At 57.0% G+C, this 23,637-nt stretch overlaps 1 protein-coding gene across 2 annotated transcripts; it reads right to left on the reverse strand.

The window, feature by feature from the left end:
- Positions 1 to 845: 845 nt before the first annotated feature.
- Positions 846 to 23,435, reverse strand: ACACB (acetyl-CoA carboxylase beta). Of its 2 annotated transcripts, XM_030285670.4 has the most exons (53): positions 23,290 to 23,422; positions 21,734 to 22,182; positions 20,927 to 21,053; positions 20,414 to 20,552; positions 20,068 to 20,177; positions 19,822 to 19,903; positions 19,264 to 19,362; positions 18,873 to 18,982; positions 18,510 to 18,620; positions 18,142 to 18,351; positions 17,678 to 17,848; positions 17,283 to 17,444; positions 16,942 to 17,105; positions 16,291 to 16,441; positions 16,111 to 16,214; positions 15,460 to 15,541; positions 14,808 to 14,953; positions 14,580 to 14,730; positions 14,312 to 14,446; positions 13,748 to 13,894; positions 13,483 to 13,671; positions 13,056 to 13,156; positions 12,888 to 12,976; positions 12,643 to 12,767; positions 12,250 to 12,363; positions 12,054 to 12,167; positions 11,609 to 11,698; positions 11,397 to 11,515; positions 11,036 to 11,173; positions 10,525 to 10,624; positions 10,326 to 10,433; positions 10,090 to 10,146; positions 9,474 to 9,515; positions 9,190 to 9,405; positions 8,952 to 9,107; positions 8,447 to 8,650; positions 7,834 to 7,989; positions 7,449 to 7,571; positions 6,879 to 7,148; positions 6,464 to 6,561; positions 6,206 to 6,326; positions 5,915 to 6,025; positions 5,553 to 5,696; positions 5,352 to 5,472; positions 5,110 to 5,206; positions 4,854 to 4,950; positions 4,510 to 4,645; positions 4,049 to 4,226; positions 3,823 to 3,935; positions 3,172 to 3,326; positions 2,858 to 3,028; positions 2,227 to 2,363; positions 846 to 2,104 (listed from the first exon to the last, which is right to left on the reverse strand). In XM_030285670.4, exons 2-53 carry the CDS (start codon positions 22,171 to 22,173, stop codon positions 1,978 to 1,980), a joined length of 7,158 nt encoding a protein of 2,385 aa, XP_030141530.4. In that variant the 5' UTR covers positions 22,174 to 22,182; positions 23,290 to 23,422; the 3' UTR covers positions 846 to 1,977. The 2 variants fall into 2 exon arrangements, with proteins under 2 accessions (XP_030141530.4, XP_072792173.1); XM_072936072.1 differs by lacking the exons at positions 846 to 2,104; positions 2,227 to 2,363; positions 2,858 to 3,028; ... (20 more) ...; positions 10,525 to 10,624; positions 11,397 to 11,515 and having other exon boundaries at positions 11,099 to 11,396; positions 23,290 to 23,435.
- Between the last annotated feature and the right edge of the window lie 202 nt (positions 23,436 to 23,637).

Below are 23,637 nucleotides of genomic sequence, written 5' to 3' on the forward strand. Positions count from 1 at the left end.
CCTGCTTTGTACTTGTTAACATACATTGCAAATAATGTGATGAAACATCTGAAATATGTTGGAATTTAGCATTTAGTCTACTTATACCTCTGTGAGCAAAAAGTGATATTTATATCTTGGGTTTTGTCTGTTCCTGTGCATTCAGAGAATTTCCCGGTGCCGTATCCAGGTGCTCCCAGGCTTTTCTCTCCCACACCCATCCATGGATTAAAGCTGGAGGGTGCAGGATGCTGGAGTGGCCCCTCAGGGCACTTTCTTGCTTGAAAATATGAAGATCAGGGGCTTGGAAAGATCTGTGCCTGTATCCTCCCAGTGTATCCCTCCATGGCAACCTCGCCTTTTGGAAGAGGCTCTCCATGTCATAATTTATTGTCCAAGGACAAATGTGATGAATGATCCTTTGCTGTGACTGGTGTCACCTACGATGTCTTTGCTTTTTTAAATAAACATTTCTTAGCACTACACCTGAGGCATTCTGGATGTGCTGTGTGCTGCCTGCTCTGGTGTCATGCTGGGCTTCCCCAGGTTTCATTCCCTTTACAGACCCTATGGCCAAGATGAAGGTGGATCCTTGGCTCAAATCCTCCAGGAGAGTAAGAGTTTACAATTATTTACTGAAAGAGTTTACAGATATTTACTCTAAGAATTCTTCCTCTGTGGTGTCACCCTGTTCCTGAAACCCTCTGAAACCTGGAAAGGCTCTGGAGTGGGGACAGGGCTGGCAGGAGAGATGCTCCGAGCTGCCCCACCCCAAACAGATCCTGTGCCACATAAAAGGGGCTGCCCAGTGCCAGAGACACCAGGCCCTGCTCAGGGCAATGACAGAAGACACAGAGGTCAGGGAGTTCCCTGGGAGCTGAGCTCACTTTATTACCTGTTAGCAGTGACACCTTCCAGCCAGGAAGTGACTCACAAGACCTTTCCCATCCCCACCCCAGGACAGGGAGATTTCCCACAGACTGTGGGATCCTCCAGCTCAGCCCCAGGAGGTGTCCAACACCTTCACCCCAGGGCAATACCAGCACTGCACTTGAGTCAGGTGTCCCACCTTCCATTGCCATCCCACCTCCTCCTTTTGAGCCCAAGGTAAATCTGTGCTGGGGAAATGACACAGCCAGAGGCACTGGAAAACTTCAAATTTCCCCTCCATGACCAAGATGATCAAAGGCTACCTGAGCAGCAGGGTACAGGTCCAGCAGGTGACAGCTCCCCCTGGTTCTGCTGCTTCCAAGGAGGAACCAAGTCACTGGGGCAGGAGCACCTGGAGCCATCCTCCCTCCTCTCCATGCTCTGCAGGAGCCAGAAAAGACACAAGATGGGCGAGAGGCACAGCCAGTTCAGCCAAAGCCTGGTGGATCCTTGGACATTCCCATGGGAGCAGCTCCCAGATTAGCTCACTGAGGTCTTTCCTAGGCCATCAGCTACCCATGGCCACATCTACTCTTTGCCCCCCAGCAAGGGGAAGGATGACAGAAATTGCTCCTCACAGTTTATAAATCATCACTTGGAGGTTGCTTCTCATTTCCTGGTCTTGGTGCCTGGTCAGCTTGAACCCAGCCAGCTGGACACTGGCCCTGGCCAGGGGGTCTGTGCCTCCAGCTTTGTCCAGTCTCATGAGACGTGTCTGACCTGGTGCTTGTTCAAAAGACCAAGGCCAGGGCTGGCAACTAAAACAAGAAAATATTTTGGATTCTTTTTAAAACCAAGTTCTGTAGCAGGTCCAGATTCCAGGCTTGGTTTGGGACAAGTTCATCTTCTGCCAAGCTGCCCCTCTGGCAGCACCCCCAGTGCCAGAGGGGACTCTGCATGGAGGGCAAGACCATCTCCATGGCTTAAAATACTTAAAAGCACTGTTGTCCTTTATTTAGGCACATGAGCAAGAGTCCAAGGCTCCAGTTCAAGAGCTGAGGAACCAGGTGAGCAGGTGAGGTCTGGGTGTGTCCTGGTGTTTCTCCTACCCTGTGGTGACTGCCCAGCTCAGGAGGGATCATCAGTGTCCACCCTGGACAGGAGATGGGCGACCTGGGCCTTCTGTGGCCCGGTGATGTGCTGAGCCATCTGCACGATGCAGTCCATGGTCAGCTCGGGGTTGGCCTGGAGCAAGCTGCAAGGCACAGGGCAGAGAGAGGTTTACTGAGAGGCTAAAGTGAGAACTGCCTGGTCTCCACCACCTGCTGTTCCCACCCCAGGGACCCCCTTGTCATCCCAGCTCCCATAGGCACTCACCTCCGGATGTGCTTGAGGATGTAGTCCCGCTTCAGGTACTTGATGTTCTCCCTGATGGCTGACTGGGTGCTGTCCTCCTCCTGCATGTGCTTCTCCAGCCACTCCACCACCACCTGGTTGTTGTCCCAGAGATAGCCCTGGAGAAAGCAGCACTGTGGGCAAGAGGTCCTGCTGTCTGCAGAGCCCCAGCCCCTCCTTCCTCCTGGAGCCTCAAATCCAGGCCATGAGATTTTTCTTCCCTGTCCTGCACCTATTTGCAAACCATTTAAAAAGCCAAAAGGTAAAACATGGCTCCTTTGTATGTCCTGCTTCCTGAGGCAAGCACAGCAATATGTGTGTTATTTGAGAGCAGCTCAAATGCTAAAAACCTCACTTTTGCCCTGGGAAGTCCTGTCATGATAGAAAATGTTTATTTGGGAACCACTCTGCCATCGCTGAGCACCAGCACCCAACTGGAGTCACCTGATTTGAAGAGCCAGCCCCAGCCTAGGACTGCTTCCCTGCCCATCCTCACACAGTCCCATCACACACTGAAACACCACTGAAACCTCTGAATGGTGGGAGAGCGAGATGAGATCCCTCGGGATGCCCTGGCTGTGGAGGTGTCTCAGGAAGCCGGGGCTGGGGGTACCTTCTCAGCTCCCTCCGTCTCCATGAACCAGCGCCGAAGCATGGACTGGATGTGGATGTGGCTGAGCTCGCTGTTGGCCTTCAGCACCTCCCCCTTCACCATCTCCTCCAGCAGCAGCCGCCGCAGCCGCCAGTAGAGGAAGGAGCGGGCGCTCTTCCACTCCAGGATGTCCTGCGGAAACCAGAGCACAGCCCGGGTTTGCCGGCGGCTGCGGGCTCCCAGCTCCGGCGGGATGGAGGGCAGGGATGTCACAGGGGAGGGACTTCTCTCCCACCTTTGCTGTCACCTCAGAGCCCCTCCCCGTGCCCGCTCACCGTGATGACCCCTTTCTCCTGCATGCGGCCCGGGGTGTCGTGCAGGTCTGCGAAGCGCACGGCCACCTGGTGGTACACGGGCAGCAGCAGCTCCTCCCGCGCCTTCAGCTGCTTCTCCAGCTGCTTGCGCTGCGCCTCCGACAGCTCGGGAGTCCCTGTGGGACACAGCGGGCTGAGCAGCCCCACCAGTGATGCCACCAGGGTGTCCCCTCTGTGCTCCCACATCAGCCACCACGCCCAATGCCACGGCCCTCTCCTTGGAACACTGACACCACAGCCACACACGGCCACAAAAAGGTCACACCTCACTCAGTGCCCACCACATGAGATGGTATTTGCAAGGACTTTGTAGGACCGTGTTGTAGCAGGCTGGAGGGCCACAGGGGCAAGGAACCAATACAACGTGCCATGGCCATCCTTCATCTCAAAGCATGGGAGAATACCCCAGCCCCATTTAACCCATTGACAGAGGCCCCAGGAGATAGAGGTGTTCTAAAGTACCACCACATCCTCTCAGCTCCACCAACAGAAAACACATAAAAAATTTTCCCAGGACACCAAAGGATTCCTGGTGGTTGCCACCAAAGTGCTTGAGCTTTATGTCGAACTTAACATTACTGATGTCCACAACCCAAAACTCCCTTTCCTTACCCAGTTGCTCAACAAGCTTGGCATAAACTGTATCAATCCTTCTCATGGTCTTCACTAAATCCTTCTTTCTGAACTTGATCTCCACTGTTCCTCCAGGTTCCAAAATGCCTCCCCTGGAAGGGAAAGTTTGGTAAAGCAAGGAGCGGTATGCATGGGAGAATAAATCCTAGGCAGCTGACACACCCAGGTATTTTGGATGACACACCCAGGTGTTCAGGATGCTGACCTGCTCTCCTTGTCGGCGTAGAGCTCCACGTGCAGGGGGTTGATGGTGGAGTCGATGACCACCCAGGAGCCGCCGCGCAGCTCCGCGTGAGGGGGGATGTACACCAGGACAGGCTGCTTGAAGTCCCGCAGGCTGTCCACGATGAAGGCGCCGAACTTCAGCATCTGGTCATACATGTCTGAAAGCCAAAGGGACTCAGGGGCTGGGTGTCCCAGTTGCCATTGCCCCAGCCTCCTCCCAGCAGCTCAAAGCCACCTTCTCTATCAGAGAGACAAAGCACCCTACAAAACCAGCCAGCACAAAGCCACCTGGGACCCCACGACCTCCCCAGCCCAACCCAACCCCACATCCCAGAGTGGTGCATACCCTGCTAGGCTGGGCCATCCCAGGACCCTGTGGGATGGCAGGGGTGACAGAGGTTTGTCACACCATGGGAATGTGGGCATCCCAAGCACAGGTACCTTTCATGCCACTGGAGAAACCTCTCCAGTTGGCAAAGATCATCAGCGGGAGGTGTTCCCGGTTGAAGTCCCGAATGGCCTGGGCTGTTTTAAAAGCAGAGTCTGGGAACCACACCTGTCCAGCCTGCTGGATTATCTGGAAAAGACAGTGAGCAGCTGAGACTGTGCCAGTTCTTCCTGGCACACCACATGAAACAGCAGAAAGTAAACAAACTGCTCCAGCCCTTGATTTCACCTGAATTAAAGAAAGTCAAGACATGCCCAAGGATCATGCTGAGCTATTCCTCCTCCCTTCTCTCCATCCTCCTCTCAGATGCCACCTGGCCCCAGCTGTATGCACTCACCTTTGCCTCTGAGTCCAGGTTGGCAGGGTCAGCGGGTATTGTCACCTCCACGGTGCGGGTCTCAACAGCGATGACGCCCACGGGGAGACCTCCTAGCCTATGGCAGGGCAGGCTGGGCTCAGCAAGGCCAGTTCTCCTCCACCCCAGCCCCACAGAGAGCTGCTCCCTCTCCACCATCCCAAAAGCAGTGCCAGGGCTTCAAGGTGAGGGGCCACACATGCAGGATCCCAGCTCCATCCCCTGCTCCTGGCAGTACCTTGCTCTGCCAACCACGACGGTCTGAGCCCACGGCTTCATGATCTCCATGAAGCTGCCCTGGTCGAAGAAGCCGCTCTGCCAGGTCCCTTTGAGAGCTGCAGAGCACAGGGAAACACGGAGTGGTGCAAGGGCAAGAACTGAAGGGTTCCTGAGCACCAACCCACAGCCAAGAGCATCTTCTGCACCTACAGGATGCATCTGGGAGCAGTGTTGCACTGGCCTTGGGTTGTTCTCACTTACTTGGATGGGGTCTCCCTGCCAGCATCCACCTGGGGTCATAGGGGACTTTGGAAGGCACAAAATCAATTTCTCTTTCAACAGGGTCACTTATGGCAGTGACAGGCACTGGGCTCTGGTTATCCTGTAAGGGAGACCCCAAGGGCAGGTCACCAGCCAGGTATGGGTGACATCCCCCACCTCCACGCTGCAGCACCCTCCTACCTTGGGTATGTATGAGAGCCACTGCAGGATGGTGTAGACCCCTTCAAAGTCATCTGGGACAGTGACATGGGAAACGCCGTTGTTGTGCATGATCTGCACTCCTCCCAGCTGGTTGTTGGATGTGTAAACCTCCCGTCCCAGCACCTAGACAGAGTTCCCAAGGGAAACACATGGGGCTCTGCTGACACAGGAGCTGCTCCCTTGCTCTGCTTGACAAATCTCTGCACAGGCAAATTTCCTCCTGGCTGAGGCTGAATTTCCACCTCTGTCCAGGCTGATGTTCCATGGGACAGGGAAGGAGCCCACACAGGTAGTGGTGAGAAGGACAGTGCCATGGAGGACATGCAGCCAGAGCTTGGTACCTTGTTGAGGGCTGTGACACCTGTGAGGATGATGTGGGAGTTCTCCACCTGGATGACTCGCTGGCCCAGCCTCACCAGGTAGGCACCGATCCCAATGGCACGACAGGTCACCTGGGCACACACAAAGGGACACGTGGCATCACCGGGGCTGCAGCACAAACAATGAGCACCTGGAGAAGGATGCTGTGAAGGGCTCAGCCTCTTTGTTGCATCCTGTTACCCCTCCCATGGTGACTTTAAGGGCCAGCAGGAGAGTGGGGAGGAGCAGAGAGGGGAAGGGCCCCACTGTACCATGCTGATGGTCACTATTTCATCATAGGCACGGGAGGACTCCCCAGCGATGGTACCAGCAGCTCTCAGGTTTTCCACCCCAAAGCCGTTGTCCTTCCCAATGATGTCCAGCAGGACATATCTGCAAGAAAAGTGGAGCTGTGGTGTGGGAACCACTCACCTGCATGATGTGCCTGGCAGGATGCTGAGGTGGGAGCTGCATCCTGGTGGGGTGTAGGGCAGAGCTTGGGGTGGCTCCATGTGTCTCATGGGACTCACCTGGACTCACCACCTTCCTCCACGTGCTCACAGCGCACTGAGTTCATGGTGCTGATCCTCGTGTAGTCCTGGGGAGTGAGGTACAGGTACCTGAACCCCTGCAAGTAAAGAGAAGGATGACTTGTGAAGCCCCCCACACACATGCTCATGTGGGACATTCCCAAACATATCCCAAACCATGCTGTGCAGCAGCTCAGGGACCAGAGCTGGACAGAGCAGCCATGCCAGCACTGGCACCTTCTCCTCAACCACCTGGGAGAAGCCAAAGGAACCATCCCCATACTGCTGGGTGCAGGCGTGACCTCACCCCTGCTCTAATCCCACAATTTGACATCCCAGTTTAGCTCTGGTCACCCTTTTCCCCAGCTAAACTTCTGTTTTCTCCTGTGCTGCAGGAGGGGAAATGCCCACACACCTTGTAGGGCTCAGCTGGGTCCACCCAGGCCACCTGGAACATGTGCTTGACCTCGTCAGCGAAGCCGATGCGGGCGCCGCTGTTGGCGGCGATGTAGATGCGGGGGATGCCCTCGGCTCGTGCCAGCTCCGAGGCCCTCAGGAACACCAGATCCTCCTCAGGCCCAAAGGAGCCAATCTTGTGTGTGATGTCATTGCAGATGAGCACAATGTCCCGGCCTTTGGGGTACTCAGGGGTCTTCAGCTTCATTTTGAAAGCAACCATCCCTACCTGCCTCGAAACAGCACAAGGTTACAGGGAAGAATCCTCCAGAGAATCACAGAGTCACAAAATAATTTACATAATCACAGAATTAACTAGGTTGGAAAAGGTCTCCGAGATCATTGAGGCCAATGCTTGACTGCTCACGATCTTGTCAACTAGACCAGAGTACAGAGTGCCATGTCCAAGAGACACGGGGGCTGAGACAAATTGTTGAGGAGCATCTCCCAAGCTTTAAACACAGCTAGACTAAGCCACCAGACATTCCCACGTGCTTCCTCTGCTCAATTCCAAACAATTCCCTGCTACCTCGTTCCCTCCAGGGACCCTGTTCATCTGTACGAGGTGCCCCTGAGAGTCTAGAACCAGCTCAGTGTAGGTCAAGATGTCCTTGGGATACAGGTCCGAGGAGCCCCACAGCTTGAAGAGAGCCTGTGGAGACACAGCACATTGCTTGGAATTGTTTGGTTTGGAAAAGACCTCAAAGACCATCTAGTTTCAAGAATTCCAAGAGCTAGGAATTGGTTTAGAAATGTTTCATATAACCAAAAACGTTGGGGCTTGGGCTCTTTTTGTTTTCTCATTCGACAGCCTGAGGAAAGGGACCTTTTCCTCAGGTGGGAATATTTGGGGAGGGTGGGGATGAAGAGCAAACACAGTAATTTGGAGCCTCTTTCTGCTCAGCCAGACCCACCTGCCTGATCATCTCTGGGAAGTCGTACACATAGGTGGTGCCCAAGGACTGTGCCTGGAACCGCTTGGCCTGAAGCAGGTCCTTGGTGACATAGGGAGTGTTGATGAGCATCCCATGCTGTGGCCCCTGCTTGTCCCCATATGACTGGAACATGATCTGGAAAGGAGAGCAGAGCATTGGTTACCTTCCCTGGGTGCCACAGTGACTCTTCTCCTGAGTCTTGCTTGGTCAAGGTGATTTTCTACCCATTTTTGACTATTGAGGGGACTGTCACACTGATGTGCTGCCAGTACTAGTGACACCCTAACACTGACCATCACCTCCAGTGCTCAAAACTGCCCAGCTCCACACCAGCATCAACCCAAGGAACCCAACTGGATGAAGCTCAGTACGTTTTGAATAAAGCACCACCCCAAGGAACCCAACTGGATGCGGACAGATGGATGAAACCAGACCAGCTGTGGGAATGCTGTTGGAAGTCTGGGGGCTCTGGACAGACCTGCACTGTGGGTGCACAAGGAGTTTTGCAGAAGCCCCCCCAAAGCTCTGCTGGAGCCAGCAGCACTCGGGCAGCCATGGTTGGGTTCCTGCAGTCACCACTGGGGTTACTCACGCTGCCGGTGCTGAGGTCCCTCACTTCCTTGTAGAGGCTGATGTCCAGGTAATACCCAGACTCGTTGGTGAGGAAGAGGCGGATGGGGATGGCGGTGGCAGTGGGTGTCAGGCGGATGTTGATCTTCACCTCAGCCTGCAGCACCCGCAGCTTCCAGAGGCGGCTGCCATAGCGCATCACCATGGAGCGCACCGACTCCTCGATCTGCACAGGGGATGGCACACGGGGGTTTGGTGACCCCAGGGACAACACTGAGCACATGATGCCATGGCTGGAGCAGCCCTCTTGCATATCTACCCCAAAAAGCCATTTCGGATTTGCTTTGGGTGAGCCCCTTCTGCCTCTCCATGCCTCCTGGCTGGGCCTGGTGCTGATACCCACCCTCTCCACTGGGGACAGGGAGAGATGGTGGGGAGTGGCTGCCCATCTGTGCAGTGGTCCTGAGCATAGGAGATGACAGAGGAACTTTTCGAGGACAGAGGAAGCAGGACCCCAAGAAACACACCTTGGACGGGTCCATGATGACAGTGGGCACGAAGTTGAGGAAGATGTGGTTGCAGTCAGTGCGCACGATGGTGTTGTTGAAGGCCACCTCCAGCTCATCCATGGCCTCCAGGAGCAGCCTCTCGCCCTCGTTCTGCAGGTACTCGAAGGAAGCCTCCTGTGATGGAGCAGGTGGCTCAGCAGGGGCCAGGCCACCCCTGCACCCTCATGTGCCCCGAGGCGCCCCGGCGCCACCCTGCCTTGGTGATGAGGTCGGAGTGGCGCACGATGGCGCGGATGAAGAAGCGGTAGTCGGTGGCCTCGGTGCCCGCCTGCACCCTGGCAGCCCCCAGGTACAGGTGCATCTTGTGGTTGGCACAGGGGATGGCCGTCAGGTCGAAGTTGCGCATGCGGCTCAGCTCCAGCTGGAAGGCGAGCGCCGGCTCCAGGTGCCGGTAGATCCGATCCTCTGCGAACTGCCAGGCACAGCCGTGAGCCAGGGCCGTGCCAGCACCGTGCCGGCACCGCTGCCACAGGACCTTACCTCATCTCTGGCCCTGAACGTGAAAAACTTTGGGAATTCTCTCTGCAGCAAAAGGGAGAGAGAAGTCAACGTGAATAGGCCTGGCCTGCAGAGGATTGTTCTGATTCTCCATTAAAAAGAAAAAAACATTGCAGGCTTTGTTCTCCCTCAAAGGGAAAAGGGCTGGGAGGGATTGATTAGATTGGATTTTAGAAAGAAATTGTTTCCTGTGAGGGAGGTGAGCCCTTGGCACATGTTGCCCAGAGAAGCTGTGGCTGCTCCATCCCTGGAAGTGTCCCAGGCCAGGCTGGAAAGGGCTTGGAGAAACCTGGGACAGTGGAGAGTTCCACCCCATGGCAGGAAGTGGAACAGGATGAATTTTAAGGTCCCTTCCCACCCAAACCACTCTGGGTTTCTACTCTGTGATGTCTTCTAAGGCAGCTTAAGGCTATGGAATGGCTCTGCAGGAACCACATTACTGGAAACATGAGCAGGATAAAGGATGATACAGGAGATGAATCACTCATTGAATTGCTCATGAATTAATTCCCAGCTCCTGAAGCACAGTGGATCCATCCATCACTCAGTGCTGTGTCTGTAAGGTAGTTATAGATGTCAGAGGCTCAGTTGTACTCACCTGCTGGGCAATGAGGAACGTGATTCTCCGGAGACCCCGATCAACGAGGATATTTTTCTGCACAGAAACAGAAGATGCCACCAGTTAAGAGAGTTTAAACGTCCCCACCGAGGGAGCAAACAAAACCTAAACTGAAGCATTTTGGGGAACACTGCATAAAGAGGAGGCAGTGCCTTGGGGTACAGTGTTCTGGCTTGCAGGGTTTACAAAAAGAGGGTCCAGCCCCAGCAACAGACCTTGGACTGGGCAAAGGCTCTGAAGATGGACACCAGCTTCTCGTCTTCCATGTGGTCAGCAGAGCAGAGCGCGATGTTGAGGATGTGGATTGGCTCTTCACGGATGTTCTGGCAACAAAACCTCACAGTCAACCCTGGCCAGCAGTGTCAGTGCTGTCCCAGCACCACCTGGGGGTATCAGCAGCAGCTTCATGCCCACCTTGGTGTCCTCATCATCGTAGGTGGTGGCCTGTGCATCACTGAGGAGCCCGCTCTCCGATGGGGAGTTGGCAAAGCATGAGATCACTTCATCAAAGTTCCTGCCCAAACAGCAGGGATGGGGTCACAAGCCAGCACATTGTGCCCACCCCCTGAGTGAAGGGACAGCACCAGGACCCACTGTGACAGTGTGACAGGGACACAGGTACCAGCACAATGACCCCACCATCCCTCAGCAAACCCACAGCTTATGAAATGCAGCTCTGAGCTCTGCTGTTAATGTTCAAAGGGGTTTACCTGTGCCATGTAAGCTTTCCCCATGTTCCTCATGTCCCCACAAGGTAAGTGTTGTATGAAAATACCCAGTCTGCAGCTATGGTGGGAACTGGAGCTGCCTCTAGCACTGCCCAGCTGCCCCCAGCTGTGGCTCTTCCACCCCATTTTGCTCTCCAGTGACTGCAGTGGCACACAAAATGCACAAACACTGGCCAGGCGTGTCCCTGCACCCCCACCTTGTGAAGTCCTCAAATCTGCGGAAGGCCACCATGACTCCCATCCTCTGGCTCGCGGGGGAAAAGCCACTGTCCATGAAGAGCTCGGTGCTGTGCCGGGCCAGGTCAGGGTTGGAGATGCTGATAGGGGCGGATATCCTGCCATGGGGAGCAAGTGTCAGCTCTGGGGAAGGCACCATGTGGGACCACAAGCTCCCACAGGGGACCTTGACCTGGAGAGGGCTCATCCTGCTCCACTGGCAACAGGACAGCACAGTGACAGCTCCCGCTTTGCACAGAGGGGATGATACAAACCCCACAGCTTTGTGATAAGAACCATGTCCAGAGGAGCGGGGCAGGTGTGTGGGAAGGATCCCTGTACCTGTTGGGGTGGGAAGAGGGCAGCATGAACTTGAACTCCACCAGGCAGGTGCCATCAGAGAGCTGCTGGTGCTGCAGACTGTGCAGCTCGTAGGCGATGTACCCCCGCCGCACGTACACCTGTGAGGGGATACAGGAGGAACCACCTTGCCTCTGCCACCCCTGGGCCCCCCATGCCACCCTCAGGCCCCCTCTGTGCCCCCCAGGCCTCACCTCCAGCGCTGCCATGCGCACCACCTTGTTGGTGTGGTAGAAGAACACGGGAAGCACATCAAAGATGGAGGTTTCTGACAGGATCAGTTTCTGCAGGAAGAGAGCAAAATTTAGGGCAAGGATGAAGTGAGACCTCCGTGCTCCATTTAGAGGGTCCCTCAATGTGGAGCTATGCAGGACTGGTCACTAGGGTGCCATGGAACTCTAAGCCCATCATGGGGAAACCACAAGAGCCAGACATGGATCCACACATCTGTTCTCTGCTACATGGAGCAATGGATAGGGACTAGGAGCACTGGGGCACACCTCCTCCTCTGCTCCACACAGCCACTACAGCAAGGCTTTGAATGATTTTTAGCTGTTTTTAAGACTAAACCACTTGCAGCCAGACCCCCTCCCTGAAGCCACCTGAATTCCCCCTGGAAAAACACATCATTCAACCAACCTTCAGGTTCTCAGGGCAGTACTCATGTCCATACATGTCGATAGCAGAGATGAAGATGGACTCAACCTGGTTGTGCCGCAGCTCGTAGGAGGGCATGTGAGAGGCAATGAGCACCTGCCAGGGGAGAGAGGAGCTGGGAGCGTGGGGGACAGGGATGGGGACAGGAATGGGATGGCACTGCATGGTGCTGGCTGACCTGCCGGGCTCTCAGTGCCACTTTGGAGTGCTCGGTCTTGCTGAGCTGTGTCAGCTCATGGAGGATGGTCGTCAGCTCATCTGTTAGCGTGGGGTCACGGCCACACAGCTGGTCCTGCAATGTCACAACCACGATGGCTCAGCTCAGGCTCCTCACTGTGTGGGATGGCTTCATCCTGCACCCCCAGCCCCATGCAGCCAAAGGGGACAAGACCCAAGGCACTAAAATGGGCTCTCTTTGACCCAAGTGTAGTCACACAACACCACAGAGAGAGATAATTAAAATAAAGCAATAACAAGGCAGGAATGGACACTTCAAGCAATGCAGAGCTGCCTTGGCTCTTCCCTGCCACTAGCCTGTGCTCCTGGAGTCTCAGGCATGAGTTGTACTCACAATTAACATGATCACCAGCTGGTTCTTCTTGGCCACCTGGGCATGGGAGAAGATGCTCTCCAGCACTGGGGTCATGTTGGGTTTGCATTGCTCTCGCAGGCTGATGACACACTTGTCATAGTGAGCTGTGAAGCAGGGTCTGGTGAGCCTTGCAGCTCCTCCAGAGGGCCCTGCAGCTCCTCCAGAGAGCCCTGCAGCTCCCCCAGAGAGCCCTGCAGCTCCCCCAGAGAGTCCCTAGCCCTCACCATGCTGGAACTGTGTTTCCACTTGTAGATAGCGTCTGAGCAGGTCCAGCACCACTGCCTTCATGTAGCCCCGGATGCCGCTGCGGTACCTGGGGAGCAAAGAGTCCCTCACACTGTGAGGAGGTGGCCGTGTGGGGACAGGGGAGCCACAGACAGCACGGGGCTCACCTCTGCACCAGCTGCACCAAGCTCTGAGTGTTCATGAAGAAGACTTCCCGCTCAGCCTTCCTCTGCAGCGTGGCTGCATGGGTGTCCAGCACGTTGGCTATCTGTGGGGAGAGGGGACAGGGTGCAGGGTGGCTCAGAGGCATGAGGCTGCCATCTCCCCCTTTGCTTACTCCACCCACAGCCTTTCCCTTGTTGGTTTGTTTTTTGTTTTTTTTTTTTCCCAAAGTGAAAAATGCAAAGTGACAAATGAATATAAAAAAGAAAGGCACACATAGAAGCATATAAAACCAAACACACATAGAAAATATAAACCTCCACATATTTCTCTCACTTATTTCATTTGTTATAAAATCTTGGCAGCATAAATTGAGGCAGGAGCTCCCCAGTGGCTCCAGTGAAGAGGATGTGGGCCCCCTTTGGCACTCACCTGCTGGCTGGGGAAGCGGCAGAGCACGGAGGTGATGTTGCTGGCGTACTGTGCCATCACCTTCCGGATGGACTTCTCCACAGCCAGCGGGATTCGTCCCGAAATGCTCGTCATGATCTCCTGCAGCTCCAGCAGGGGCAGGGCAGGGTCCCGCAGGGTCTTCATCAGCTGTGCCACCCATTCCTTCACCTGTGGGAGCAGAAGCTGGTGCTGTTGGACTTGCCCTCATTGCAACTGGGTGAAACACCTGGTGCCTGACACCCACCTTGGTCTTGAAGTAGGGCTCGGGCAGGCAGTAGCCATTCATGATGTTGGTCAGGTTGTCCAGCACGTTGCGGAGAACCTGGTGCTGCTTCTCACCAGTGATGGGGAGGGTCTGCTGGACTGGGAGCCCCCCTGTGAATGGCTGTGCCTGGAGAGGGCAGAGGGAGGTGGGCTGAACTGTTGTTGTTGGCAGAAACAGAGCTCCCAAGAGCTGCATCTGCCCAAGAGGAACCAGTACAACCCCTGCTTTGAGTCAGATACAGAGAAAGCACCTTGCATTGAGCACAGTGGACCTGACAGTGTCTCGTGATGAAAATAATATGGAAAAACTAGAGATTTTAGTGCTATAAATGCACTTTTTTAGTGCATGTGAGCTCCTGCATATCGAGGAAGCAGAGCAATCCATGTGGAGCAGCATTTGAACCCAAAGACAGCCCGAGGACATGGCATGACCTTCACTGTGATGCCACATCAGGGCAGCTCCTCAATTTTGTCCCCTAGGGAGCATTCCCAGAATGCCAACTGGGAGCTGGCAGGAGGGGATGGCAGCCTCTGAGAGACTCACGGGCTTCACTTTAGAGGGATCGTCGAGCTGGAGCCGGGCGATGACACAACCGGCCTCCAAAAGCGCTCCCGGCCGCTTGACATAGTGCAGCTGCCCCGCCTCCTCCACCGCCAGCGTCATGATGATCTTCATCACCTGGGGAGGAGGAGACACTGTCACCGAGCCAGCAGCAGCACCCCCGGGCCGCACATCCCACGAGCATCACAGCAGTGCTGCGGGGTCCCGTCTTTGCCGAATGTTGCTCCTCCAGCTCTTCTGCAAAGCTCACCTCGATCTCCGCATAAACCTTCCCCTCGTCCACGTGGCCGCCGTCCTCCACCGTGTACTGCAGCAGCTTCCCCGCGCAGGGCGAGCGCAGCACCGTCGGGTCCTTCTCCTTCTCGAAGGTGCACGTTTTGTTGCCGATGGTGATCCGGTACCTACGGGACAGGGAAAGGTGTCACCAGCCGGCTGGTGGCCATCGCGGAGGGGGCATGGGGGACCTGGCAGGGGGTACCTGTCGATCTCCTCTTTCATGTAGGTGGTGTAGCTGCAGCCGTCGTAGGAGAGCAGCAGCCCCCCGTCGTTGAGCCGGTGCACGTCGATCTCGATGTGTGTGCGGTTCATGATGACCACGTAGGTGGTCAGCGACTGGCGGGCCACCTGCAGACAGGGGACACCCTCAGAACACACTGAACAGAGAGCCTGGGGGGACACCCACCCACGCTCAGTCCAACAGCTGCTGCCACGGGATGGGGCTGTGCTGGGAAGGCAGCAGGCTGCACCCAGGAGCTGTTCAACTCTGCCCAGAGCTGGCTTAACTCACAACCCAGAGTCGGTTTAATTCACAGCCCAGAGCTGGTGCAACACGTGGCTCACCTGCCACTTTCATAGTGAGTAAGGAGTTTTGCATGAAGTCAACAAATTTGGTTTAAAAGCAAGAAAATGAAGTTCCTTAATAAACTCAGGGCAACAGGGTGTATGAAAATGTCTGTCGGGTTAAAACGAGGTTATTAAGGTTATCGTGTTATTAACCTCATTTTTATGTTGCCCATTTTTAAAGGACAACCTTGTATTTATTTCACTTTTCTCCCTTGGGACGGGAGGATGTCCCTGACCCCTTGAGAAGCATTGTGGCTGGTTTGTGGGTAGCACAGCCCTGCCCTCACCTGCAGAATGTACTTCACACCCTCGTAGAGGAGCTCCACATCGACAATGTTCAGCAGAGAGGCTGCTGGCAACACCTGGCCCCTGAAACACAGTGGAAGGATCAGCCCCCACAGCATTCCCAGCCTCTCCAAGCGTGTGGGATGTCAGCAGTGCTCCCAGTCCTGGTGGGAGGGCATGGGGACAAGTGTCAGCTTTAAGTGACCCACATGAGCACCATGCACAGCGAGATCTGGAGGGAGGCCAGGCACTGGGAAAACACTCAGATAAGGTGCATGGGAGAGCCCTGGGAGTCCTCCAAGGCTGGAGGAATAACCTTGATATTCAACAACAAAAGCATGCTGCACAGACAAGCCACTTCCCCTTGAAAGCTGTTTTCCCAACCATGGGAAGCCTTTCCTACTGTCCAGACAAAGTGATAGCTGAGGATCCAGATACCCCTGTCCCTGCCTGTCACAGCGCTACTGTCACTGAATTTGCAAAGCAAAAATAGAAAGAAGATGTCCCAGAAGAACAACACTCAGGTCTCCATTGTGGCTGCCCCAATCCTGGAATTGCTCAAGGCCAGGTTGGATGGGGCTTGGAGCAACCTGATCTGGTGGAAGGTGCCTCCCACATGAGTGAGCACCCCCTGGGCAGCCCCCACTCCACACCTCTCCAGCGTGTGCAGGAAGTCAGTCATGGACGTTCTGAAAGCAGCATCTGCCACGTTCAGGGCACCACAGACAACCCCCAGCATCGTGTCTGGCTTCTCTGCCTGTGGGGGAAAAAACAACAGGGTTTGGGTCTTACCCCAAGGAAGGGGAGTGGTGACCCCAGGGCATCACCCCCACCTGCACTTTCTCGGCAATCAGGTGGTCCAGCCAGCCCGTGTGTATCTCGTTGTTCTGGAAGCTCTCTGTCTCCAGCAGCTTGATTAGGTACTCCACCGTGGTCCGGAAATCCCCACGGATAGACAGCTCCTTCAGGGCCACCACCATGTTCCTTTTAGAGAGAAAAGTGCTTCATTAATGACCAAGAAGGTGGCACTTGTCTCTCAGCAGAGGGAACTGGGGAGCTTCAGGACCTAGAGCAATGAGCTCCTGAGGAGATCAGCTCCTGAGCCCCCAGCACCTTTATAATCACTGCATAGTTTGGGTTGGAAGGGACCTTAAAAATTCTCTTGTTCTAAGCCCCATCCAGCCTGTCCATGAAACAGCCCTGAATTAAACTGCTGCTCAGTTCCTGAATAGACTCTGCTCCTCATGGGCACTAAGCAACGCTCAGGAGATGACTTCAACATGCCCTTGAGGATCAGGTGGATGAACTGGGACTCTAGCACCACCACAGTCCAAAAAATTCTGCCTTTGGCCAGACACGCAGGTGCTTAGCACAGCAGCACCATTCTGGTCCTGTCAGTTAAAAATCCCTTTTCTCTGCTCACACACCAGTTGTGACTCCTCCCAAGGACACATGCCCTCCAACCTTCATCCTGCCACACTCACGAGGTGGCTTCCTCCCGGTTCTCTCCCCATGAGAAGCAGTGTCCAAACTGGGAATCAGCAAATTCATGCAGCCCCCCGGCTGCTGCTACGCTGAAGTATCCCCAGACGTTCTTGCTGCTGCGGAAGTTCAGCTCCTGCACCGTCCCCGAGCTGGGCTTGAAACCCTGAGCCAAAACAGCAAAGATGGAGGAATCAGGATTGAGACTCGTGCAGCAATACAGGGAAGAAGAACCCCTATAGACTGCACTGATCCCATAAACATTGGCTGGCTGGGGAGGACCATGCCCAGTTCAAACCCACAGGTGGCAGAGTCCCCTTGTCCCACCCCAACCCCAGCTCACCTCCTCAGGGTTCTCGCTGGTGATCCGGGCAGCAATGACATGGCCCCTGGGCACAGGGGGGTTGGAGGGGCTGTGGAAGCAGATGGGGGTGTCCCCCCAGGGGCTCTCCCCATACAGCACCCGGATGTCTTTTATCCTGTGCAAGGGGATGCCCATTGCAATCTGCAGGAGAGACAAAGGCCTGAGCTGCCAGGGAGACACCGACAGAGAGTCTGAATGGAGATCTCCCAGTGGGAAGCCAGAGTAGAAGGAAAGCCGCCACACCACTTTCACCTGCACCCCCCATGCTGGGATATGGGGCAGCTTCCCTCTGCCAGGCTCCAGCCCAGTGCTCCTCCCTCAATGCCCAGACAGCCTCCTCGGACTGCCCTGGAGTGAGCCGTGCGTGCAGGTACCTGCAGCTGGGCAGCCGGGAGGTTCACATCCGCCACCATCTCCGTGCACGGGTGCTCCACCTGCAGCCGGGGGTTCAGCTCCAGGAAGTGGAAGCTCCCGTCCTCCCCGTACAGATACTCCACGGTGCCTGCACTGACGTACCCAACCATCTGGGCCAGGCGGACAGCGCACTGCGGGAGAGGGAAACCCCTGGATCATGGAATCATGGGGTATCCTGGCTTGGAAGGGACCCGCGGGATCGGCATCCCCAAAACCCCACCATGTGCCTGGAAGTCCAAACGCTCCCTGGATTCTGGCAGGCTTAGGGCGGTGATTGCTCCCCTGGGGAGGCTGTTCCTGTGCCCGACCACCCTGGACAGGGAATCCTGCTCAGCTCAGGGGTCCCTCCCTTCCTTGGAACCCCAATAAACCCAGCCCAGTTTCCCACTAAAACCTCATGCTGCCCTTAGATCAGGCCACCCACCTTCTCCATCATCTCGGTGACAGCGGGGGCAGCGATGGTGGCAGGTGCCTCCTCAATGATCTTCTGGTGGCGGCGCTGGATGGAGCAGTCCCGGCTGAAGAGGGAGATGGCGTTGCCGTACTCATCTGCCAGGACCTGCACCTCCAGGTGCCTCGCGTGCTGCGCCAGCTGCATCAGGAAAATGGGGGATCCCGGCGCCTCCGCCTGCACCTGCGGCGGGGGAGAGGGTCGTGATCCGGCATCACCCCCCGAAATTCATCCCAGGACGGAGGCAGAGTTGAGGCAGGAAGTGGGAGGTGCCCCGGGTGGGAGCAGGACCCTGCCGGGATGGGACGGGAGCAGGGATGGGGGTTCCAGGCACCTCTCACCTGCCGGAAACAGGCACTAAATTCCTCTGCTCCCTCCACTTTTCGGATGCCTTTGCCCCCGCCACCTTCTGCTGCCTTGATCATCAAGGGGTATCCGATCCTCATGGCCACCTGAGAGGGTCAAGGGCTGGGCTGACTGTCGTGACTGTGTCCCAGCACACCACCCTGACAGCCCACACAACTCCAGGCATCCCTGAGCAGGATTATCCCAAGTGACATTCAGTCAGTGGGACAAACTGCTGCTGGCCCAGCCTTGTGTCACTATGGTGTGTGCTGGGAGGCCAGAAGAGCCAGGGCAGGCAGGCTCTGAGGAGGAATCATGGTGGGCAAGAGATAAGCAGCTGCCTACAGGCTCAGCTTTACCTCCAGGCCTTCCTCCACGTCCTTCACGCAGCCCTGTGCATACGTCTCCAGGGGAATGCTGATGGCCTGCTGATGATCCTGGTCCTCCTCAGACCACTGAGCCACCAGACCTGCAGATATGGCCAGGGAAATGGTCACCACCAGGGTGGCACAGCTGGGGTGGCATGCTGGGTGTGCCCAGGGAGCTGAGGATTCCATCATTTCCCTTGTTTCCATGCACTCCATCTCCAAAATCCCCCTGCCCGAATCAGCTGCTGCAATGGGGTCCCCAATATGTGTGGCCAGATGGACCAAGGACCCCAATCCTGGTGCTTGTTTTGGGGGGAAGGAGAGGCAAGGAGGAGGGAAGGGGGGAGCAGGGAGGGTGTGGGGGCTGTGAGGAGGCACTCACCACTCCCACTCCACGGCAGTGTGGGGATCTCCAGGGTCTGAGCCACGATTGTGGAGGCGACTTTGTCCCCCAGCGCCCACATGGCATCACTGGGGGGACCTTCACAGAGGGAGAGAAGGGCTGAGGGGGTGCCCAACCCACCAGCCCATCCCCACATCACTGAGTCAGCCCCACCAGCCTTCTGCAAGGACTGGGGATGCAGGAACCCCCCCAAATCCACTGCCTAGTTCAGGACAAAGCTCAACCCTTCTCCAAGGGGAACTCAGGCTGGGAATCCCACAAGGTCTGGTCCCACCCAATGTTCTTCTGTGAGCACTGAGGAACATTGGGTGTTCCTCACCCAATCAGCCTGAACATTACAGGGAAAACCCCAAAAACAGCAGGATTCCTGGCAATCCTGGGAATTCCTGCCCCAGGAAACCAGCCTGAGGACTGCCACTCCATGGGCTGGGCATGCCAGAGGCACCAAAGGGGCTTTCCCAGTGCAGTGTCCCTGGCAGTGATTGTGAGTGCACACACCAGCCCAACAGCCAGCACAGAGAAGCAGTGAGATTTTACCTAGGAAAGCTATCCCATTTTTCTGCAGCAGCTCTGGCAGCTTGTGGTTCTCCGAGGCGTGTCCCCAGCCAGCCCACACCGCCTGGCACAAGGAAAGGCAGCAGTGGGAATGCTACCCTTGTGCTGGCATCTTCCACCGTGCCCAGCTCCCCACACACAGGGACATCACTCCTTTTGGGGTGTCCCCTGGGTGTGCCCAGGAGCTGCCCTTGGTAAGGAGGTGGGAGACACACAAATGGCCACTACCTGGACTGGGATGCGTTTGGAAATGTCCACAATCAGCTCCACGTTGGCGTAGTTGTTGTTATTCGTTCCTCCAGGGACTGGCACGTAGTGATCTGCCATCTTGATGTACTCTGCAAGAGAGCACGGGCAGTGGTGGGAGCCAGATCCCTGAGTGGCACCCCTTCCCAAATCCTCCATCTCAGGGAGGCTGGAGAAGGGAAAAATTATTTTGTCCTGGATTTGGCTGTGTGGAAGTAAACTGTGTGACTCCAGGCTGTGCACAGCCCTCGTGTGCCAGGCAGGAAAGGGCTGCCCCAGCTCAGCCCCAGGTAGGGAACTTCCTTTTTGGGATATTTCCAGGAATTACCTGCGTTAGCCTTGAGGTCCTCGGGGGTGACCATGACCACGAAGCGAATGGCGCGCTCATTGCGGAACATCTCATAGGCCCAGCGGCGGATGGAGCGCATGCACTTCACAGCAGCGATGCCATTGTTGGCGATGAGGACCTGGGGGGACAGGGACAGGGGCTGGCAGGGTGAACCCTGTCCTTGCTACCCCCAAGGGACAGCAGCGCAGGGGGCAAGGGATGTGTTAATCAGGAGCTTTCTGACAGCTGGTTGTACATCCCAGCAGAGCACAAGACTCCTCAATAACATCGCTGATATCTGGCACTGGGATTTTGGCCATCGTTTGTGCAAAGCTTCTGCGTGGGGTTCCCTCTCCCAACCCATAAGAGTGAGTGAAGCCATGGAACGAACAGCTCTGGGCTGCAATTGCTCCAAGCCTGGAGGACACAGAACATTTGGGCAGTGCACAAAAATGTCCTGCTAAAAGCAGTGATCCCCTAGCCAGGCACAAGCAGGACCATGGGGGGACAGACCTTCTCGATGACACGGTTGCCCCCAAAGCGGGTGACAAACTCGGCTGGGGAGGCAACAGAAAAATCCCGCTGCAGGTCCATCTTCCTGTGGCTCCTCTTCGCCATGTCCAGCCCTGACATGCTAGGCCTGTGGCAGGATGTGGTGGCTGTCAGTGAGCCCAGGGCCTCCCCAGAGAGCCCAGACCACTCCAGTGAGCCCTCCCCCAGCCCCAAACCCCTGCAAAGCCTGTCCTGCAAAGGTCACCAACCATATCTACAATGGGACTCAGGCAGGACATAAAGAAATTCCTTATTTGTGGAAGAATGGAAGAGCAGCAGGAATACTGCTGGCAGCACCACCTCAAACCCAGCGTGGCAAGAACCACCGTCGGGCTGTCGAGTGTCACAACACGTCCCTGCAGCCAAAGGTTTGTTATTTTTAGCCAGAGCAGAGCAGCTGGAGGAGGCAGGCAGCAGCATTTGGCTTCCAAGTTGTTTCTTCTGAATATCAGCTGTGCTCCCATGGGAGCTGCCCGGTGCAGCCAGCAGGGAGTGAGCTGCCCCACACACTAGAGAATCTGGGGGGCACCCCCTGCCCTGGTTCTTACCACACATACAGGTGGCACTGCTGTCACACGGCCAAGGACACTGGCTCTCCCTCTTCAACGGGAGCAGGACTGGGGGCATCACCTTGTGGCCCCGAGGAGCACCAGCGGGTGTGCACCCCAATTTTACCAACAGCCATGCACCCACCACAAGCACTCGTCCTCCTTAACCGGGACATCCCTGCCCGGCCGCGCTCCGGCCATCGGGGGTTGCCATCCCTACCTGATGCCGGCGCTGGGCTCCAGAAGGGAGCTCACGGTGAGGGGCTCGGAGACGGTACCCCCCACCCCGGCTAGGCTGCTGCGCCGCCGGCCCACCCTGAAGGCCGTGGCCATCAGCTCATCATCGGAGGAGTTGTCGTCGAAGGAGCCCAGCACGAACTTGGCGAGGGCCGGGCGGCGCAGGGCCGCGGGGTTGTACACGGCGAGCTGCTCCTGCTCCGCGCCCGCCCGCCCGGCCCGCGGCGGCGGCGGCCGGCCCGGGGGGCTCTGCCGGCCCGGGGGGCTCTGCCGGCCCGGGGGGCTCGGCAGCGCCGGGGGCCTGGCTGCGGGGAGCGGCTCCGCGGGGCTCTCCTCCGCCTCCTTCTGCTCGCACCGAGCGTTGGACATTTTGGCCAAAACGAGCAGCAGCACAGCGAGCAGGAGCAACGCAGCCGGCAGCATTCACGGGCCCTTGGGGGAGACGGAGCACCCCGGTCACGGCTGTACCGCTGAAAGCACTGCCCCGTCCCCAGAGCTCCGGCACCGCAGCGCCCGCTGCCAGCCGCCCTCAGCCGGAGCTGCTTTCCCTGCCCGGAGCGGAGCTCCGTGAGGAGCCGGGGGTGGGGGGACACGGCCTCCCCAGCCGTGGGATGGCGGCCCCCAGCCCGCCCCTCACACCGGAGGCGTTGAACGGAACCCCCGAACCACGGCAAGGGCGGTCGATTATCCCCGTCAGAGGTGGGCATGGGGGTGAGGGAAAAGTGCCACGGCCACTTCAGCCCCTCACCTTCCCCTCAGCCCCTCACCTTCCCTCAGCCCTCACCCTCCCCTTCAGCTCCTCACCTCCCCTCAGCCCCTCACCTCCCCTCAGCCCCTCACCTTCCCTCAGTCCCTCACCTTTCCCTCCCTCAGCCCTCACCTTCCCTCAGCCCTCACCTTCCCTCAGCCCTCACCCTCCCCTTCAGCTCCTCACCTCCCCTCAGCCCCTCACCTCCCCTCAGCCCCTCACCTTCCCTTCAGCCCCTCACCTTCCCCTCAGCCCCTCACCTTCCCTCAGCCCTCACCTTCCCTCAGCCCCTCACCTTCCCTCAGCCCTCACCTTCCCTCAGCCCCTCACCTTCCCTCAGCCCTCACCCTCCCCTTCCTTTCAGCTCCTCACCTTCCCCTCAGCCCCTCACCTTTCCCTCCCTCAGCCCCTCACATTCCCTCAGCCCTCACCTTCCCCTTCCCTTCAGCCCCTCACCTTCCCCTCAGCCCCTCACCTTTCCCTCCCTCAGCCCCTCACCTTTTCCTCCCCTCAGCCCCTCACCTTCCCTCAGCCCTCACCTTCCCCTCCCCTCAGCCCTCACCTCCCCTCAGCCCCTCACCTTCCCTCAGCCCTCACCCTCCCCTTCCCTTCAGCTCCTCACCTTCCTCTCAGCCCCTCACCTTTCCCTCCCCTCAGCCCCTCACCTTCCCCTCCCTCAGCCCTCACCTTCCCTCAGCCCTCACCTTCCCTCAGCCCTCACCTTCCCCTCAGCCCCTCACCTTCCCTCAGCCCCTCACCTCCCCTCAACCCCTCACCCTCAGCCCCCTCACCATGGCTACCAGCCCCATGCCCCCTCTGCGTCAGACCCCGCCAGGCTCCCAGGTCACTCCGGTGTCCATCTGTCCCTCCCTGCTCCGGAGCCCACGCCGTGCCAGGGCCACCCCCAAGGGAAGCACAAGCACCCCCCCTTGCCCCGGGTCTCGCATGTGACCGTCACGTCAAGCACAAATATTTCCCTGCTAACGTGTCTGGAAAACTTCTGCTGGAGATGAGGGTGGAAGGAGGGAGGGGGACACCCGATCCTTGGGGGACAAAGGTGCCCTGGCCCTGTGCCTGGTCACGGGGACGAGGACAAGGACATGCTCCTGGGTTTGGCTCCCTGGGGGGAACAGGGACTC

Source organism: Taeniopygia guttata, chromosome 15 (genome assembly GCF_048771995.1).
Source record: "Taeniopygia guttata chromosome 15, bTaeGut7.mat, whole genome shotgun sequence".
Classification (NCBI taxonomy): Eukaryota; Metazoa; Chordata; class Aves; order Passeriformes; family Estrildidae; genus Taeniopygia; species Taeniopygia guttata.

Coding starts and splice junctions, on each gene's coding strand:
- ACACB (XM_030285670.4), bottom strand. CDS start 22,173: ATGCTGCCGGCTGCGTTGCTCCTGCTCGCTGTGCTGCTGCTCGTTTTG. Junction 16,442..16,941: donor AACCGGGAGGAAGCCACCTC/GTGAGTGTGGCA, acceptor TCTCTCTAAAAG/GAACATGGTGGTGGCCCTGA. Junction 3,029..3,171: donor AGGAGAAAGGGGTCATCACG/GTGAGCGGGCAC, acceptor TGGTTTCCGCAG/GACATCCTGGAGTGGAAGAG.